Genomic DNA, 20872 nt, shown 5'->3' on the forward strand with positions numbered 1-20872 from the left:
TAACTTACTGCAGTACGAGAGAATACTGTTTTGACAGAGTCTAAGCCGTGTTTCAAGAGAGTTAAGTTAGAAGTAGAACAATTGTAGGACTCTGGGGTCTGGACTTGAGTAGGTTAAAGTGGGTCTGCAAAAGTGGAGAACTGTGTAGGACTGGGCGAAGTTCATGATGTAGTAGTTTAAGACTGGCTGACACAGGGGAGTGAGGGTCTTGATGGACAAAATGTCATTGACAAGCAGGTTGTTTGTCACAGTGAGATTACTATCTTCAATATACAGATTTGTGGGCATTTCCTGAAGCAAACAGTGGACTTAATTATTAGTTTACAATCTTATCTTTCCCAGGCTAAAGCTTCCTAGAAGGAACAACTAAATCACATTGACTTTAAGTCTGCATCATTTTATCTAAGTCATGATCACAGATGGTCTCAATTCTCAAAGACTAAGATTTTAATATTACAGAAAGTAGAATTTCAAATAAAATCATCAGAAGTTACAAAAATGGACATTATACACTAGTAAAAGGAAAATTATATCAAAAAGATACAGTCATCATGAACCTCCCAGACTTATCAATATAGAATCAAATTATATAAAGAAATAACTGAAAGAATTAGAGTTAGAACCAGAAAATAAAGTCAATAATTATAACTGGAGATTTTAACAAGTCACTTCCAAACAAGATTTGAATACTATAATTAATAAGCTCAAACTCAATATCCAACAAAGAGAGCGCACAGAGAATGAGTTCCAGTAACTGACCATGTACAAAGTCACAAAGAAAGCCTCAATGCATTTCTAAAATCAACATAATCTGTAATACAACTAAATATAATAAAATTTAAAATTAATAACAAAAATTCCATCAGTCTGTAAACTAGAAAAGGAAAATAAAATAACTTTTCAGGTAAAGAAAAAAATCATAAGGAAATTAAGATAAATTTACAACTGTTCAGCAAAGAAAGCACAACAGGCCAAAAGTGGCAAATATACAGGTAAAGCAGAATTTAGATGGAAACATATTTTTAAAGTATGTTCATCAGAAAATAGAAAGACAAAAGAAAACCAGTCTAAGAATTCAACTAAAGAAGTTTGAAATACAGCAGCAAAGTAAAATTAAAGAAGCAAGAGGGCAGAATAACTGAAATCAGAAATAAATGAACTAAAGAAGATGGTCCGAATGGATACTGGAGGACACAGGACGAATACAGTATTTTCATTATGTGCCTTCAAGCAAAACAGAAACCCAATACATAAGACAGACAAGAGGTGTCCCTCTGGCTGGGGTCTGGGGAGAGGACAAGAGGAGCCCTGCTCCCTAAGTCCCCTTCCTCAATTTCCTTCCTCTGAGGAACACTCTTTGAAAAATCATCGTTTTAGAAGCCCGGTTATTAAATAGGTCCTGTATGAAGCTAGTGCTGGACTCACAAACCAGGAAAAAGGCCCTTGTTATGCATCAGAGTGTGCTGGTGGTAGGAAACATTTTCTAGGGGGTAAGCAGGCAACACCAAAACATACAAACAAACAAAGAAACAAGCCCTGAAACAACTAACGCAGGACTGTTTCCTGGGATTTTTTCTTTTTCCCCACTCAGGTAGACTTTTTGCAGGATTTCCTTTACTTAAAATAATAACTGTAGTAGGAAGATAACATTTTTGAGAGGAAAAGAAAAAGTCTGTATGTGCTTACTGCTGTATTTCAAAGAAACAAATAATATACTCAATATGACACATTCTGATTCTGCTGATTTCACAGTCCTCACCCTGTGCTAGGCTCCAGGAGTGGTGGAAACACCTGAGATTCTCAGCTTGGTTGCCTATCAGGATCCTGAAGCTCACATCTTACCCCAGGCCAATCAAGCAGAATCTCTTACGGTGCACTCAGGCATGCGTGTTTGTGAAGTCTCCTTTTGGTATTCCAGGCACAAAGTTGAGAACCACTGGAATAGGGAATGGTTAAAAGGAAGCTCCAGCGTCTACTTGAATCCCACCCAGATCTGTCCTTAGCTCTTCCCTTTGCAGGGCTTTATCGGTCTCTGAAGACAAATACGGCAAATTAATCAAACAGGCAGATAGCAGGAAGACAGCGGGAACACTGCTACCCTGAGAGCGCCAGCATCCTCGAACAGCTCAACAAGCTATGATGATGGACTCGCTCTGAGAGGACAGCACCTGACCAAGAGAAACAACGAAGCTCAGAGCTTGAGCACAGTAAACCAACTTCACAGATGTAGGGTAACGTGGACGTGACTAAACAGTAGTACAGGTGAAACATTTTTGAGGAATTCAGCTGACTTTCAACGTAGTGTGAGGCAACACTGATTTGGCTGCCAGAAAATAAACTCCATCCAAGGCGGCATCAGCAAATGTATGATGTCTGGACAAGGAAGACCCTTTCTGCAGGCTTGCAGGAACCCTTTCAGTACTGAGCCACGTTCTGGGGCGTATACTGTCTGAAGAACATGGAGAACTAGATCATGGTGGATGAGGGAACTTGGAGCTGTCTTTAAGAAGGGGCGGGGGGAGGAATAGAGCGTAGGGAGAACACGACAGATACTTTCAAAGTATGTGAAGAACTCACATATAGAAGTTAGAGTCGCTCTGCGGTGTAAAGTCCAGAAGTCAGAGCAACGGACAGATGGGAGGAAGCACTTCGCGGCGATGCTGACCGTCAAACGGGCAATGGACAGGCGCGCAGAGCGGGGGCTCCCGTCCCAGGCGGTACCGAGGCTTCAAGTAAACCGGGGGAGGGGAGTTTCAGAACCTGCAGCGCGTTGCCTCAGATGGGAAAGTCTCCTCTCCACCCCGGGCAACCGGCCCCGGGGTGCCTTGCCAACCAGGAGATGCTGTCGCCTTCGGCAGATGTCGCTTCCGACGACAGCGTGCTTAACACGTGTCTCTCCGTCACCCCCTTTCTCACTGAAAGCCAACGCCGCCCCTAAGCTTCTCCGTGAGGAGCCAGTTGCTCCTTCCGCATCTGCCCCGAGTCTGCGCCCCCGGGCCTTCCCCACACGGCCTGCCCTCATCCGGCTGCCCCGGGCCCCCGCGTGGCCCAACAAGCGGGGGTTCCCGGGCCCCGGCGGGGTCTCCCCCCGGGGTTGACTTTCTCTCGCCCCTTCTGGAATCCGGGGCTCCTTCCACCCCTCGAGCGGGACTCCCAGGGCCGGGCTGCCGGGACTCGGACCGGAGCCCCTGGCTGCCGAGGACAAAGGGCGGGCTCGGTCCTCCCGAGCCACCTCCCGGCTCCCGCGCCCACCGTGCCCGGCGCGGGGTCAGCGCCCCCGAGCCCCCGAGCCGCCAGCGCCCCGGGCCGCGCTCCGCGAGCGGGCGGGGGAAGGGGCGGGGGAGGGGCGGGGGGCGGCGCGACCCGGAGCGCGGGGAGCCGCTTCCGAGGAAAGGGCGAGGGGAGGGCGGCCGGGCTCGGCACGCTCCCTCCCTCGGCCGCTTTCTCTCACATAAGCGCAGGCAGAGGGCGCGTCAGCCATGCCCTGCCCCTGCGCCCGCCGCCGCGCAGCCCCGCGCCCCGCGCTCCCCGGCCTCGCCGCCGCTCCCGCCGCCCGGCCGCCCGGCTCGCCCCGCCGCGGGGAAGGGGAGGGCGGGGGCACGCGGGCTCCGGGGGCGCCGCAGGGCCCGAGCCTCGCGGGGCGTCTCGGCCTGCCCCCCTCGCTCCCCGAGGCGCGCGCCGAGCCGCCGAGCGGGGCGCCGTCCTCCCGCGCCCTCGCCTCAACTCGCCTCGCCTCGCGGGCCGCGGCCTCGGGCGCTCGGATGTCCGGTTTCCTGTGAGGCTCTGCCCTGACCCCGTCGCTTCGCGGGCGCTGGCCGGGAGAGCGGCTCGCAGCGTCGGGAGCGCCGAGCCCGGACCCGCTCCCGCCGCCGCGGCTCCGCGGGGTCCCCGGGCGGCCCTCGCGGACAGGGCCGAGCCGCGAGGCAGCCTCGCCGGGGCGCCCGGCCCCGCGCGCTCGCGGCCCGTCCACCATGCACTTGCTGGGCTTCTTCTCTCTGGCGTGTTCCCTGTTCGCCGCCGCGCTGCTCCAGGGTCCGCGCCGGGCGCCCGCCGCCGCCGCCGCCGCCGCCTTCGAGTCGGGACTCGGCTTCTCGGACGCGGAGCCGGACGCGGGCGAAGCCAAGGTGGGTGCGCGCCCGCGCGCTGCGGGGTCGAGCCGCGGGGGCTTCGGGGTCGAGCCGCGGGGGCTTCGGGGTCGAGCCGCGGGGGCTTCGGGTCGCTGAGGACCCGGAACGGGCTCAGAGGGCGGGTTCGTGTTTCACCTTGTGTGCCTGGGCTCCACAGTTACAGCGCTGAGGGTAGGGTTTCTGGGAGGAAGGTTTTCATGGAAAATAGGACAGCAAGTTAGGCGAGCGAAGGGTCCGGAAGGTGGCTGGTGACAGCGATTGTGCAGCCGCCGGAGGGCGGCCCCCGCCGGTGCGCCGAGCGCGCCTGGAACCCGGCGCGGGGAGAGCCCGAGTTCAAGCCGTCGGGAGGGCTCTGCTCTAACCTGGCAGGTTAGCGGGACTCCAGCGGCTCCCGGGCTTGGGTGAGCAGCCCTCCGAGGCTTGCTTTCCTGGAGAATTCCTCCGATATGGCATTTAGTAACCGGGCTTGAGGGCCTCAGACTGCAGATTCACTCGGAGCAGTTGGTCGAGCTGGAGATGCAACAGGATCTCCCATCACCATCACGCATGGCTTTTCAACTTAGTAAACGCTGCGTTTCTGAAATTTGGTCGTCAAGTACTGAAAAGTAAGGTGGATTTCCTTGTTGGTTTTTTAAATGCGATGTTTAACTCTTTGCCTAAAAAATGTTGCCAGGAGACTGTTGAGACATTGGGATTTTCAAGTGTCGTATCGTATTGGTGCCCGCTTCTCCCTTGATCTCCTGAAAGAGTATCTATTTACCTTAAAAGTTCAGAACTGACCTAAGGATGGAGAGTATGCTTAGAAGAGTTCTTAAATTCCTGAAGAAGTTTTATATTCCACAGAAGACTGGAAGTGTCGGTTCACACACTGGCAGTACCCCTGGCTGGAACTAGATTGCAGCACTTTATTTCACCTGACGGCAAGTGAAGGGCCAGGGGTGTGCAGTTGCCACCCTTGAGTGGACTTTATTGATTAGCATCTATCGAATGTGTGCAAATTAAATTGCCTTCCCGGTTTTCTTTTGAAATACGCTGTAAGACTGAGAAGACTGAGTTTTGAAAAACCAAAATACCTTTGTGTTTAAGTTTTGGGAAAAAATTGAAATATTGGAATTTCAATTGTGGGATCAAGGGGGGAAAAAAACTATGGAGTAGAAACATATGCATGAAAGTTCAGAAAAGAGCGCTCTATGTGCGTTGTGAAATAATTTTCAACACAGATATTTACATTGGTGTAATTATTGCCCTGAGAAAGTCTTCCTATCCTCAAATGCCACAAAAATGTAACCTTAGACCCACTAACACTTCCTGTAATTTAAATGCCTTGGATTTCATGGTATCGATTCACTTTGTTTCCTCCGACGATTTATTCAAAGTATGACTTAGGAAGGCAACTCCTCCCTATTGCCTATGTTAACTCACTTTGGTTTACGGCAAGAAAGCGTGAAATAGGAGGTGAAATGAGCAGCCTGTCCTGATAAGCCTAGAGCCTGTGTGAGAGCCGCTGCCTGCTGGGTGGATCCTGAATGGATGGATGGGCCCGTGTGTGCCTGTGTGTACGTCTGTGTGGCTAGAGGATAAAAGTTAATGTGTTTTTAGTTTTCAAAATTGTCTTCATTGGTGATGTAATGAGAGTTTCCCTCTGCCATGAGAATCTTTGTGCATTCTTGTTGGCTTTTCATATTTGACTGTCTCTTATATATTCTGTATGGTGAGTATGGGTTGATAACTCTGTATGCGGTATGGACGCTTTTCCACACGTGACAGCACCTCGTTCTAAGGCTCTGAGTTCCACAGACCACAAGGCAGTGTTACTCCCGCACCGAAGTGTTCCCCAGTGGTTGAGCAGCAGCCTGAGAGGGCATGTGTCATTAATGCCTGTGGCGAACTGCTGTGTCCTTGCCGGGAAAAGTCCAAGACACGTGGTCCAGACTCCATGTCTCTCCCTAGTGGACAAGACTAGTCCCTCATTTGGACGTAAGCCCTGGACGGGAGCTGATTGTTAATTTTCTGTGCTTTACATAAACCCCAAGAAGAGATTAGAGGAAGGTTAATAGAAGATGCTAGATATATGTAATCCCCAATAAATGCATATGTTTGGTAATTTACGCTACAGAAGTGTTTTTTAATATTAAAATAAAATAGAAAACAGCTCACAGGCTGTGAACCAATGTTAGCCATACCCTTCTTCACCTCATCCCCAAAGCCATACAGAAAATTGGAGGTAAAATCACAAATGGAAGCCAGATCTCCTTGTTTCTAGACCTATATTTACTGTTATTAGGTTCCTCTTTCTAATTATTCATGGTTGTAGACTTACTAAAAACTTCTGAAGTGTTTTTCCCAAGGATGTTAGTGCAAGCAAGTCAACATCAGAAAGTAAGGCAAGCAAAGTATTGCCTAATTATATAATTAAAATTAACCACACATGATGGGGATAAAAGAGGAAATATTTAAAATTATCATCAAACTAAAGAAACCTGCAAAACCTAGAAAAAGCACTGGATTACTAACTACAATCATTTGCCAACGTGAGATTAGGTAGAGTTTTTTTTTTTTTTTTCCTTACCTGAGAACAACCAGTTCACTGTGGTTGGTTGGAGTTGAGTGTGGTTTTAAGAGAAAGGTTGGTTTATGATTAACAAAAGGAGGAGTTACTTCATTACTTCATATCATGAAATATGCTTTTATTCCAAAAGGTGGGTTGGACTGGGAGTTTAAATACCTAGATCTTTACAGGTTGTTAGAGTAATAAATGCAAGGAGAGCATATCTTACATTGCAAATGCCTTTGTTAATAAAGATTGAACTCAACAAAAGAAAGCTTAAAGATTTACAATCTTGTGTCAATTAAGTGAATGATCAAAAAGATCAGGGCTTCCCTGGTGGCGCAGTGGTTGAGAGTCCGCCTGCCGATGCAGGGGACACGGGTTCGTGCCCCGGTCTGGGAAGATCCCACAGGCTGAGGAGCGGCTGGGCCCGCGAGCCAAGGCCGCTGAGCCTGCGCGTCCGGAGCCTGTGCTGCGCAACGGGAGAGGCCGCAACAGTGGGAGGCCCGTGTACCGCAAGGAAAAAAAAAAAAAAAGATCAAATATTATTACATAGACAAATGTAACTTACCTAATTTTCTGTATTACATAAATAACTTTAAATATCCCTAAATTTATAGTTTAAATGCAAAAAACTAATTAGCTTAGTATTAACACTAGTTGCTTTAATGAGAATAGCTATTTTCAATTAACATAGTAAGAGTGCATATGGTTTATGGTGACTATCACAAAAAAAACTTCCTAATGATGGCAACTATTTTGTAACATGCCTTATTTTCTTTCTCATCATTTGTAATTCTGCACACTTTTGTATTTGTTTTATTTTTTTATTTACTGTTTCAAAGTAATCAGTGGCAGTGTTTCTCAAAATACCATCTTTGTGCTAACTGCTTCTGAACTCCCTACAGGTCTTTAATTTTTTATTTTTTCCTTACCTGAGAACAAGCAGTCTCTGGACTTGGGTCTAGGAACATACATTTTTAACTAGCATCCTAAGTCATTCTCATGCGCAGTGACAGTCTTACACTCAGTATCTCTGGTGTGTAACGATGACTAATTTCATTGGTTTTATCATATTCATTACATAGTTTTTGTGTTTGCAGGGTAATCTGTTAGGGATGGGGCATCTTAAAAGACAGAAGCCATTTTCCTCTCTTCAAGGAGCTTGCAACTCAGGTAGGAAAAATAAAGCCTGAAGCACAAAAATACTGTGAATTATTGGAAGTAGAGTACCAGAGCATTGTCTGTGTCCTCAGGTTTGGGCAAGAGAGTCACCCATGTGGCCTAGTTGGTCTGGGTGCCTTGACTTAGGGCAGAACTTGAGCTGTAACTTGGATAGGAATTTCCAGCAGATGACTACATCAGACATCCCTTTCAGGTCTTGGATGGAGTGAGGAAGTGAGAGGGCAAGTAGAAGTGTTTGATGGCAGCCGAGGGGTTATATAGAGTAACAGTGAAGACTCTTAAATAAGAATAAGCTTTCAAGGTGGATGGAGATCACAGTGTATATGGCCTGAATCAGTTTAAGGAATTTGAATACTCTGAGTCTTGCTGTGAGTCTTGGAGGGTTATTCATGATTTAAGCACCTGACAGACATAGGTAGTAAGAAGGCTATCGGAAATCATTTATGGGATTGATTAGAGGTCCGACAGACTTCTGCTGGGGGCCTGATCTAGTTGAGAGGCAGCAGTAATAGTCTAGAAGGGAAGTGACAAATAGAGCAGAGTGAGGATAGTGGAGACAGAAGAAAGAGATGTTACAGAGGAAGAACCCATAGATCTGGTGACTGATTAATATGAAAAGTGAGGGAGTGGGAGAAATTAACCTTGGCATCAGTATTTTAACCATAGGAAAATGTTGGTCCTACTTGTAGGACTACAGCACTTCAGAGAATAGAAGAGACTGGTTTCTATTGATGTATGCTGGAAGCTAAAGGCATTATTCCGTAAGTCACTTAAGATTTTACTAGACTTAAGACTCTTAAGAGAAGAGAAGAGAAGTAAAATAAGCTTTACAAATTTACATCCCATAAAAGGAAAATAACTGTCTAGCATCAGTAGGACTTAAACTTTCAAGAACTGTTTGAGCTCTTAACAAGTATTATTACAATCCTGAAAGGAAAATTACCAGTGTGCATATCCTATTACCCTGCATTAGAAATGAGAAGGTAAATTTTATTCAAATAAAATAGGCCGTAAATGTGGCTGTAATTTTTAATCATTTACTTGCAGCCTGCCCTGTGCTTCTTCTTGCTTCATGATATTTCTCTGATGTACTTCAGATACCCATACTTTTTCGCAGTAACCAACCATCAATCTTGAGAAAAGAAGTTCAGTACTAGGGACATGTGAAATGTTTGTGAAAGTGGAAACCTTTGAACCCTCTCCCTCTCTTTACCTCACTCTGCATCAATTCATGTTAGAGGCTCCGAGTCTGACATAATTAGGTTATAACTGTAATGTCCTGAGTATCTGTAAGTTAATTTCATTTTGTTTTTCACTACATCCCCCAGAGATGGATGTTATTATATTTTATTAAAGATGACGAATCTAAGACTCAAGTGACTCAACCAGGAGCAAGAATAGAGCTTTTTTCTTTTTGAAAAACTTTTGCAGCATGTATTTTAGAAAAGCATGGTAATGGGTTTGAGCCTTTGGGCGTTGCTGAAGACCCACTGTCCATACTCCCTTCCTCCTGTAAGCTGTAGCAGTGTGCAAGGGGGCAGAGAGAAGTATTGCTGTACAGCGAGGACCCCCTCATTACTTTTATTTCGGCCACATTCCCCACAATGGAACAATCTGAAAGAAACCTGGACTTTCTTCCAGGGTTCACCATACGGTGCCCTCTGATTAAAGATGGATCATAACTGGCCTAATGCATGGTACTGTTGTAAGAATGGCTGCAGAACTGGAGGCCTAAGCAGGCCTCCTGACGATAATTGAACAGTTTTTCTAAGTTGCACTAATACAACTTCTGTGAAACATTGTGATCTTACTATGTCAAGTGACCTCTCAGGATTAATTGGATTTGGAAAGAACAGACTTTAGTTGCAGAGGCATGATACTTCCTCCAACGTCTAAACATTACCTTGTCCCCCCTTTCACCTGTTACATCATTCCTGGCGGATAAAAGCATTCTCTAAGTACTACACAGGCCTACTTTTTGTTGCAAAACACATATTTGTCACTTCAGATTTGTACAAGTTGTGACTTAAGGTATCATTAATTTTTCACATTAGAAATATTAGTGTAGCAGAGAACTTTAAACAATAAGAGGTAATAGTTCATTTGATTTATAATGTAACGCTAAAATTTACTGTAAATATTTTAGATTTGTCAGTGTAATTGTTTCTTCTGAAATTTACTCAGGCAGATTATTCAGGTGCTTCCAGCCCTCAACTGATTTACTGTTTTTTCAGAGTTCCTAGTTTAACTGTTGGAGAGAGAAGAAGTTGTGTTGATTTAATTCTCTTTATTGGGCATCCATTATAGAATGAAATAGGCGCCTTAAATTAAAATACCTTTTGCCGGTGGATTCTTACCCTTTCCTGGTACTGATAGCACCCTAGTAGCTTTCAGATGTTAGAAGGGATTCCTGATGATCCCTTTTCTGCAATTCTGAAACCCCAAACCTCATTTTCGTAAATTATTTGGTGCTATACCTTGATCTGATCTGACATAAAGCTATTTATAGTCTTTATTTATCCTCTAAGTTTGGATATATCTAAACTTCATTGAAGAAATAGTGATGTATTTATGAGATGCTGCCATAGACCTTGCTGGGGGTTGGGAGAGAATTAAAATGTATATGGACTGGGTTTCTTGAAAATTCTGGGATCTGAAGTTCATGCAATCCCCAGGGCTTATGGTAAGGGATTGGACTGGAGAGCTGTTCTTTTCCAAAGGGCTTCCTTCCTCAGTCACCTGTTGCCTCAGTGACAGCCTGGAAGGGAAATTGAAGGACTCAAGAAGGAGGCCCTGTGGACACCCTTACCTCCATTTTACCCATTACAACAGGGTTTATGTACTTTTCACTCCAGATTCTCATAGTTAAATCTACTTCGATTCAGGGGCATTTTAATTAATTCTCACTAGCGGCAGCTTCAGTTCTAAGCAGGAAATTACAATGCAGTGAGTGATACAAAAAAATGTAGAGTGAGTGATTCCTGTCTATGACAGGAATCAAGAAACTTACTCATTAAAAATACCAGAAATGAGTTAAACTGTAAATGCAGACAGTATAAGGGTTTTTTTTGTAAGAGTCTCCTGCTTTACCACAAGTCGTTGGCTAGGCTTCTGGTGTATGCATGGGCAGTCATGGGAAAGGTGGGGTGATGTTGAGTCAGCTGTGAAAAACGGGTAGATGCCGGTTACGGAAGGGAGGGAGGGAGGGGTATTTCAGATATTGGAGTGTGAGAGCAGAGTACAGAGGCTAGTAATGCCACTGCGGTCAGGGGGTTTTTGGGCAACTGGGAGCAGACCCCTTTGGCTGGAGAGCCCAGAGCTTCACAGGAAACAGCAGGGAATATTGTATTATGTATTACCGATTTTATTTTTAAAGGTACTTGCCGTTTATTCAGTGTTCTAAAGAAATAAGGTTATCTTCATAAGTGAATTTTCTGGACTCCCGAAAAGTTAGCAGTTTTAAGTATAAAAACTCAAATTTATCGCGTTGATTAAAGTATACTATACATAACTTCATTTTAATGACTCAGCTATAATGAAAACAAGAATTACTGCATTCCTCCACTGCCCTTCCTGCGACCATTATTTACCACCTCTGCTATGTGCAGTCACTTAACGCACGTTTTAAAAATTTTTATTCTTCTCTCTTTTGCCTCATTTCCCCCAAGGTTTCTCCTATACTTCTGTTCTTTGATGCCTGGGAGGTGTTTTTGTTTTTTATAGCTATGACCCCACCATTAAAGAATTTTATTTCAGCCTCTGGTGATCTCACCAACTACTTCAAGAATAGCATTTGAAATGGGATTTGGTTGTATGTAACAAGAATCTAACTTCAGTGTCTTAAGCAAATTTGAGTTTATTTTTCGTGCCAGTGGAGTTAAGGGCTGGTGCCATGAGAAGCTCTCTTTGGCTATCAATGTCCCAGACTCTCCCACACATTCTCCCCCAAAGTTGCAACAAGACTAATTCCTCTCCAGCATTATGTCTGATTTCAAGGAAGGAGGAATTAGGAGACAGGAATCTGGTGCCTTAACAGGAAAGCAAAGGCTATCTTGAAATCTGTAGTAGATTTGCACTTATTCTTATTGGACAAAACTGTCTTTTGGCCATCCCTAGCTGCAAGAGAAGCTGAGAAATAAAGCACAGGCAACTTGGAACAAGATTGGAACTCCCTTTATGTGGAAGAAAAGGAGAATGGATTTTGAGTAGCCTGTGTTTGGTTTGTAACATTGTATCAATATGGTTTCTAATTTTTTCTTTTTCCCACAGATTTCTCACTTTTTTCTCATGCTTGCAAACTTAGTGCCTTCCTTGTATACTCATGTGAAAGATTAATGTTATTGAAGGATTAAATTTGAAGTTATATGAATGTTATTATGTAAGACCTTTTGACTGTTCAAAAGATTTCAAGTTTAGTTTGGAGAGAGAGTTCTTACCCGAAACATTTGCAGAACACGAGAATTGAAACTTACTATTTTGTTGTGTCAAAAGTAGGTGTAGTAACAGAAGGGGAAAACTTGGGAAAGCTAGTACCCTTGAAAAATATTCAAGTTATGTAGATTTCTGTGTAAGAAAAATCAATACCAAATCAAGCAAATATAACATTTTTAATTTAAATTTTTTAATATTGGTGTTGGTTTTCCTTTTACTCTGTATTTTGTGTGAGGTTGGAAAGAGAAAGTTTTCTAATTTTACTTGACTTCTTTCTAATGGATTCATCTCCCTTGCTTAATGCTTAACTGTAATAGGACTTTCTTCAGCCAACATGCTCACTTTTTCCTCTCACTGAGCTGTAACTTTTGTGAGACCAATTTGGTGTTTGTGGAGACTTCCAGTGTCTGTGTGGAGGTGAGGGACAACTATTGTCAGATCACAGGCTACTCTGATAACAGATAATCCTGACCTTACTGTGTTGATTTTCAGATCACTAGCTTGTGAGAATGGCAAAAAAAGTACGCATAAGAGGGAGATGGATGATTAAAATTTCTTCACACTACCAATAAAACACCAGGTACAGATTCAGCTGGATTGTCCTCACAAAGGAAAAGCAGGGGTTACTTCTCCCAGGTGGAGTGTCCACGGTCTTACTACCAGATAGAAGAATCTTCACGTGTGTTCTGTGGTTTCTGCCTGCACCTCTTCACGTGTCTTATACATTTACTGAGAAGGAAAATGGGAAACGGAAGCTCATAAGCATGTATTCAGTGCATGTCTGATGCTCATGGAGCCCTTGGGCACAGTTCTCTGTTATTTCTTCATTACCTTTAATATTTTACCATATTGATTTTGTTATTCAAATTTGTAAACCTATGTGTTAAACACATTTTTTTTTCCAGTACGCAGACCGTGTATCAAATGTAATGGGAATTTGACATGAAAAGATATTTCGAACAGAGAAGGAAATGACTATTATGAGTGTTTGAAGTTCAAGTATTTACGTTGTTTAATTTCCATAGATCATCATCTGATACACTAATAAGATTGGACCAGTTTATGTTATCTTAAACTTTTCCCCCTGCAACTGGATTATTTATCCTTAATGGTTTGAATTATTCTTCCTAATCTGCCTTAGGGGCAATTTTCATACGTGCTGATGTTTCAAAGTAGTCTCCATTACAATTTAATTATTGGATGCCAAGCGCTGATTCTTTTGTTTTTTAAGTGCATTTTCTTGAGAAAAGTTAAGTTTTGCACGTTCATTGGTGATTTGCACTTTCATGTGAATGAATGATGAGAGTGTGTTAGGGCAGAGGGAGAGAAGGAATGGGTATGTACCTAGAGGTCATGTCACAATCGGCTACTCTGAAGGTGGGAGGGGAGGCAGAGGAGAAGGTGCTCGTCATTCAGAAAAGCCAGACCTTCGTGTGTGACAGCTGCCGTGGAATTCTCGTAACGGTTATTGAACTCTTTATCCTGATCACTTCAGACCAGCTTGGCAGGGTATTTGTTGCTCAAATAGGAGCTCAGTTAGTTTTTCAGGGGCAGTGGTCCAGAGGACACGATAATAGAAATACATAATTTCAAAGTTGAGTATATGTTAGATACTATTTTTATTCTCTGTTTGGCAAGTCTGCATTGAGAATTTATTCCACTCTGCTTCCTCAGGGAAATAGCCTATTCAGGTCGCTGGAAATAACATGTCAGGTTTGATAAGAGACTTCATATGTAGCCAACTAACCCTGCTAAATATATTTAGAAAATCATTCTAGTGACTAATATCTTAAAGTGTTTCCACAATAACAACGTTGGTAATGTTAGGATTTACCCTTTTGCATTGGAAGTGACTTGTCAAGTCTTCAGAGACTATGAGCAACCACATATACTTGCTAAGCATATTTAGAAAGACTTCTACTAATATAAAGTTCTGTTTAACATAGCCTCTTAATTTTAAGCAGTCATACTGATTGAAATCATTAGGTAGCTGGGAAGAGAAGTTAACCTGGTTTTTGTTCGTTTAACATTTCTAAATATTTTCCATCTACAGTTGGAAGTTTCAATGTGTAGGGTTACCAGGAAATAGGATTTTCAGGGAATGCAGGGGCCCAGGTTTGATTCCCCGATAATTCAAGTATGCCTTCTTTAAATATTCTGTTTTATTTTATTTTTAGAGTGCATAGGATAGTGGAAACAGCATGGACTTTGGGGTGGGAACTGTATTTGAATTTAGCACTGCACTTAGGAGGTGTATGATCTTAACACTTCTGAGTCAGTTTCTCAACCCTAAACTAAACAAGAAAGCAAAGTCTATCATACCCGGAGGAACGGGTCGCCAGGAGAGGTTTTGGTGAAGAGGCAGAAAGCAAGAGCGAGGGGGAAAGCTGAGACTACATACAGCCTTCCTTGGGGTTTCCCAGGGAAAGGCGAGGCAGGGCAGCTTGGACAGTTAGGAATTGGGGAGTTTGAATAATTTCAGTGGCACTAAGCTAGAGGGGCGGTCCCTCGTTGCCTGGTACCTGGCCCTGGGATGGTTAAGGCAGAGGAACATTGCTTCCTGGAGTGTTTGGGCCAGAAGAGAAGGCCAGGGTCTGGATGGGTTAGTTTGTCTATCAAAGGCATGCTCCCAGCTGAGCGCTTCTAAGAACTGGCCAGCCTCAGAGCGGCAGTCTTTCCCCAACCAGAAAGGTGTTTAAATTTTCAGTTGTCAAAACATCAGAATATGCAGAAATTTTTAAATGTATACAGTGTGTCCTATTACTTGACTTGGCAACATTCGCAATAGTTGATCTTTCCTTTTCTTGATACGCTGTCTCTCTTGGTTTTCTTTGACTCAGTGGTTCTCTTTCTTGGCCTCCACTGCTGGCTGTTCTTCTTGCAGAATTTTTAATATTGAAGTGCCCAGGGATTCCCCCCCCGTGTCCTCTGTTCTTACTGACAACCACTCACTCCCTTGGTGGTGTAACCCAATCCCATGGTAGTAAATAGCCCCCAAAGTTTAGAAGATATAACCAATTCACTCTTCCACTTCCTGTTTGGCATTTCCACACTTCTGATCTCCTCCACCCCTGGTGAAATTTGCTCTTTCCACAGCCTGCCCTAACTCAGTCAGGGTGACAGATTTCCTTAATTTGGTCAAGTCACAATCCGTGGAGTCATCCTTGGCTTACTTCTTTCCTACCTCATATCCAAATTCATCAGGGAATCCAGTCCTGGTGGCTAAGCCTTCAAAGAATAATCGAACCACTTCTACACGTGGCTTCTGCCCCTTCTCTCACCTGAGCCGCCATTGTCTCTCAGGGGATCACAGCATGGTCTGGCCACTAGTCCCGCTGGGTCTACACTCAGCCACCTCGTGGAGTATTCTCAACAGAGCAGACGCACTAACGCTTTTGCACTGTAAGTCACATTACATCCATCTCTTATTTAAGGCCTTAGAATAGCTCCCTATTTTACACAAACTAAAAGCCAAAATCTCTGCAAAGGAATAGCAGTCAGGGTCCTGCAAATGTTTTAGTTGAAAAGAACTTAATGAGTGGTCTGTTTTACAGAACTGTAGGTTTTTATGAAGCACCCAGAGACCAGCAGGGGCGGGAAGTCCTAACCATCCTATTCTTGCAGGGCCAGGATGAAGGGAATGGTGTTATCAACCCTGGAAATTGCGGGGCACCATGGCAGAGGGGCTGCCCAACAGGCTCTGGAACCGTGGAATGCACACACTCTCGTGTCTACGGCGAGGCAGGCAGGAAGTGAGGGGAATATATATCCCAACCTATTTTTTGTTCACGTCCTAGTCAAACACTCGGTTTTGTTAGCCTTTTCCATTTTAGCGATTCTGGTGGTTCCATAATGATATTTCATTGTGGTTTTGTTTTGCCTTTCCAGAGTGACTAATGAGGCTGGAGATCTGCTTATAAGTTTTTTGCCCGTTTGAATATTCTCTTTTCTCAAATGCCTGTTTAAGTATTTTGCTGATTTTTCTCTTTGGCTATATATCTTTTTTAAATGGATTTTTTAGAATTTCTTTACGTGATTTGGACCCCAGATTTTTGTAAGATACATACATTACACATATCTTCTTCCATCTCCTACTGGCCTTGTTTTTATTTTTTCGTTTTTGTTCTTTTCTTTTTTTAATGACTGGAACTTTTAAATTTTAATGTAGACTGAGTGGTTCCCTCTTTTTCCTTAATGTAGAGTGGTGTTTCTTCTTTTTCCTTTATGGCTTTTCATATCTTGTTTAAGAAATCTTTGTCTATTCAGTGTCATGATGATAGTCTTATAGAAGCTTTATTGCTTTACCTTTCATGTTTAGATTTATAATCAACCTGGAATTGATATTTGTATAGGGAGGAGAGTATGAATCAGGATTGTTTCCACTTAGATGTCTAAGTATCTCAGTGTCTTTCCCACTGCTCTGCAGTGTTATTCTTGCCATCAGTGATCTCTCTATACGTATACAGTTTTTTTCTGGACTCCCTGTTTTATATTTCACTCTGCTTGTCTTGCATCAGTATCACACTGTCCTAAATTCTGTAGTTTCATAGAAAAACTTGATGCATGGCACAGATACTTCTGATTTGTCCTTTAATATTGCCTTGACAGTATATGGTGGGATTATTGCATTGAATCTAAAGATTGATTTGGGGAAAACTGGCATGTTAGCAATATTGAGCCGCCTTTTAGGTCTTTTAAAATTTCTCTCAAATAATATTAAAACATTTTAAGTTTTCCTTTTGCATAGAGGCCTTGCACATCTTCCTTGTTGGTACCTAGGTATTTGACATTTCTGAAGCTATTGGAAAGGGATTTGTTTTTGTATTTTATTGTCTGTTTTTCTGGGTCAAGTATTCTAGGTTGGCATTTATTTTCTTTCCATACTCTAAAGATTTTTTCCATCATCTTCTGACCAATCTTATTATCACTTCTTTGAACAAGAAATGATTTTCATTGTTGGCTTTTAAGGTTTTTCTGTCTTGGAGTTAAGTAGTTCTGTTACACTTTTAGGTGTAGCTTCCTTTGTATTTAATCTGCTCGGAGTTCATAGCAGTTCGTGAATTTATAGCTTGGGTTTTTTTTATTACTTTGAAAAATTCTGGACTATTATTTTTTCAAATATTTCTTCTGCCCTGCAGTCTCTGTCCTTCAATTGAATGTATGTTAGCACTCTCCACTGTCCCCTCTGTGTCTCTGTGTCACTTTTCTGTGTTGTCTGTGTCTGTTATGCTTTTTCTCTAGTTTTCTCTGAATGTTTTCTACCGATTTACATTCCAGTTCACTAGTCCTCTCTTTGCCCTAATACTATCAATCCAATCTGTTAAGATCTATTTTTAGTTATTATATTTTGCAGTTCTCAAATTTCAATTTTTTTAATAAATTCAGTTTCTTTGCAGACATTCTTCATCTTGCCTTCCATTTTCTTAAACATACTAGTCACCATGTTTTACAATACCTGTTTCAATATCTGGCTCATCTGTGGTTTTATTTGTATTGTCTATTTTTTCTAGGTTTTTTTTTTCCTCTTAGTCTTATTTGTAAGTATGGTTGAAATTTTTTATTGAGTGTCTCACATTGTATATGAAAAATTATAACTGTCGGAGTTATGCTGTTTGGGTTTTTTGTTTGTTTGTTTTTCCAGAGAGGGTTTCCGGTATCCTCTGGTAGTCAGGTAAATTGGGGACAGATCACTCCAATTCAGTCAGAGTGTGACTGAAGTCAGTCACAAGTCAGAGGCTTGTCTCCAGTCTTTGTGAAGGTCATTCTGCTCTGGTTTACCCACATTGCTAGGGAGTTGTCATTCAGAAGAACCATTTGAGAGCTTATGGGTTTATGCAGTCCTTCTTCCTCGGCAGGTCCTGAACTCCGATTTTGGTTTTCTCAGCACTGTGATACTGCTGAAAAAAGTCCTTGTGCTTTTCAGATTTTTGTGTGGTTACTTTGCTTCTTGCCCTGGGCGCTTCAGACGTTAAGCCAAGTGCCTCAAGAGGAAAACCATAAGTGTCAGACTTGTGTCTCTTGTGTTACCTTCTCTCCAGGATCTGAGCCCCTCAAATCCTGACTACTGCAGCCTCAAACTTTAGTGTTTTACCTGTCCATCCAGAGTAGAAAGTGTGCCAGACAGATAGAATGCCAGAAGTCTCACCTTTTTCTTTTTTTCTTTTACCTCTTTGAACTTTTCCTGGACTCTCAGCCTCTTTCCCATCCATGGACTGGCGTATTACCCGAGGGAAAGAGTAGCCCTCAAAATGTCAGTTCACCTCTCTGAGTTTTTTTTTTCCTACCCAGGATCTCGGCCACTGAAGCCTGGGATGCCTCTACAGTTTTGTCTTCAAGTAGGTGTTGGCTGTTTTTAATTTTATCTCCTGTTTTCTAATTCTCAGCAGGAGCATTGTTCTGTCACAAGGTGCTCCATCATGGTTAGAAGTGGAATTCACTAAATAAGCCATCTGAATCATGATCGTGAGGTTAGCATGGCTTAGTGACTGAGGGAACAAAGCTTTCGGATAGGCTCATGGTTTAAATTCCACTTACTGTGTTTGAGATGCTTACCCACTGGAAGTTCAGTTTTATCATCTGTAATCAGAAAATCAGACTTTTTTCATAAGATTTTTGTGAGGATTAATGGGAAAAAATGCACATAAAGAATTTGTTGCCCAGGGTGAGTACAACTTGAGTGCTTATGTAATCTCTCATTTTTCTCTTTCACTTCATTTTTGGCTTCCTAAAAATGCTTACTTTCTTATTAGATCTTCACTATATATGGAGACACACACACACACACACACGCACACACATGTATATATATATATAGATAAGTAGATGGAAAGATAAATGGATGGATGCACTTTATCAGAAAGAATCTGTTCTACCAAACTGTCAGAAACGTAAGTAACTAATTTATAAGAGATTTTAGGATTGTCCTTAAGACTTGCTGACTCGAGGACTCATGTTCTGAGTCTGCCTCTCACCTCAGCTGTAGTGTGCAGATGCCAACCGCACAGCCATGAGCAATTTAATCATAGATACAGGGTGAAATAGAAGATTTTCACTCCTCTCTGAGCGTGGCTGGCCCAAAGGCATGGCAAATTGCTTAGTCATAGTGAATAAATTTATGCTACATAAGGCTAATAAACAGGTCAGAGACAGCTGGGTCTACTACCTGTCACTTGCTAAACTTTCTCTGTCTCTGACCAGATTTTCTTCTCAGACAATGATTTCTTCCAATTCAGAATGAGTTCTAGTACTCTCTGTCATCTCATTTTATATTCCATGTCCTTCTTTCTCCCCTTGGATCTCTCCGACTGCCTATGAGGAGCCTATATGCACTTTGTCTTATTTTTGTGTCCCATAAGATACAAGTAACATAAGTGCTAAGTATATGTTTATTTTTCTAGTGTTACATGGGCTGTATATAATGTGCACGGGGGAGCAGATTGACCAAGGCAAAGAGTGTACACACACACACACAGAGTAATTCATTGTTGTCCTTGAGGCAATATTCAGTAGTAGAAATGCTACAATCTTCATAAATCTGTGACAGTTTTGGGGGGATTTATTTGTTTTTTAGTTAGCACCTACAAAAACTGTATATTTGTTCTCCTGAAAACTCACATGTGCACATGTCACTAAAGAGTTTTTATCAGCTGTTCTTATATTCACGGATATTAGGTTAAAGATACTTATATTAGAATGCCCACTGATATTTGAGGGAAAAGGTTTAGCGAGAAGAGGTAAATATATTTGCTTATCAATTGTATTATTTAATTTTCTAGCAAATTTAGGACAGTTCCATAGAAGATCAGTAATCATAACACTTTTTAGTTTGTTTTGGATTGTCATTTGCTTTTATTAGATCACTAGCAGGAATCTACAGAATCTTTTCACCTTAGGGAACAAATCACATTAAATTCCTAGGATCCCTGACCTTGCTCTTTGGGCTGGGCTTGCAGGGTTCCAGACTTCTTTACACTGACCTTGAGTGATTTTACCATGTGCAAACCGCTGGTGCTGGTACTGTGAGTGATAATAAGCCTAAATGACATCTTAAACAACATTGATGCTGCTTGGAGCTGCCTCAATGTGGTGTGTGTTCAATTATTTAAAATGTAATTCTTTGGTTTGGAATCAGCAGATTATTAATGAATGGCATGTTTCTGGGGAATAAATAGGACTTTTTGAAAGCCCATGCATGGGGAAAAAAATGGCCAGAGAAAGGGCTCTTTCTTCCATTCCGTGTTTCACACAGAAGCTTTAGGTTGTATGAGAAAACTTCTGGAATAAACTTGTGAAGTGTTGGATAAGAAAAGGAAACAGTAAAAGTTTGTTACAAAGTGGAATTCTTGTTACATCTCCTTGGTACCTGCTACTCTGGGGACCCTTTAGTATGTTGGCTTATAAATGTTTATTAAAAATGTATAGACAGTATAGCCTAAAAACATCAGAAGACATTTTGGCTAGACATAATTAAGTCAGATTAATCCTGCGAAGCACTGAAAGATGGTTTTGCCTGGAGACATTTTTTATTCTTTGGCAGTAACTGTTAGAGAAAAGCCCATTGCTTAGTAACCTAATTGAAATG

At 42.5% G+C, this 20872-nt stretch overlaps 1 protein-coding gene across 1 annotated transcript in view; it reads left to right on the top strand.

The window, feature by feature from the left end:
• The first annotated feature begins 3840 nt into the window (after window positions 1-3840).
• Window positions 3841-20872, top strand: part of VEGFC (vascular endothelial growth factor C) — a 79414-nt gene continuing 62382 nt past the window's right edge. The window contains exon 1 of the mRNA XM_082863698.1: window positions 3841-4124. Coding sequence (XP_082719824.1) covers window positions 3972-4124 — 153 coding nt within the window. The 5' untranslated portion in view covers window positions 3841-3971. The remainder of the gene's footprint in view (window positions 4125-20872) is intronic.

This window comes from Leucopleurus acutus (genome assembly GCF_964270905.1).
Source record: "Leucopleurus acutus genome assembly, chromosome: 21".
In the NCBI taxonomy this organism is placed as follows: domain Eukaryota; kingdom Metazoa; phylum Chordata; class Mammalia; order Artiodactyla; family Delphinidae; genus Leucopleurus; species Leucopleurus acutus.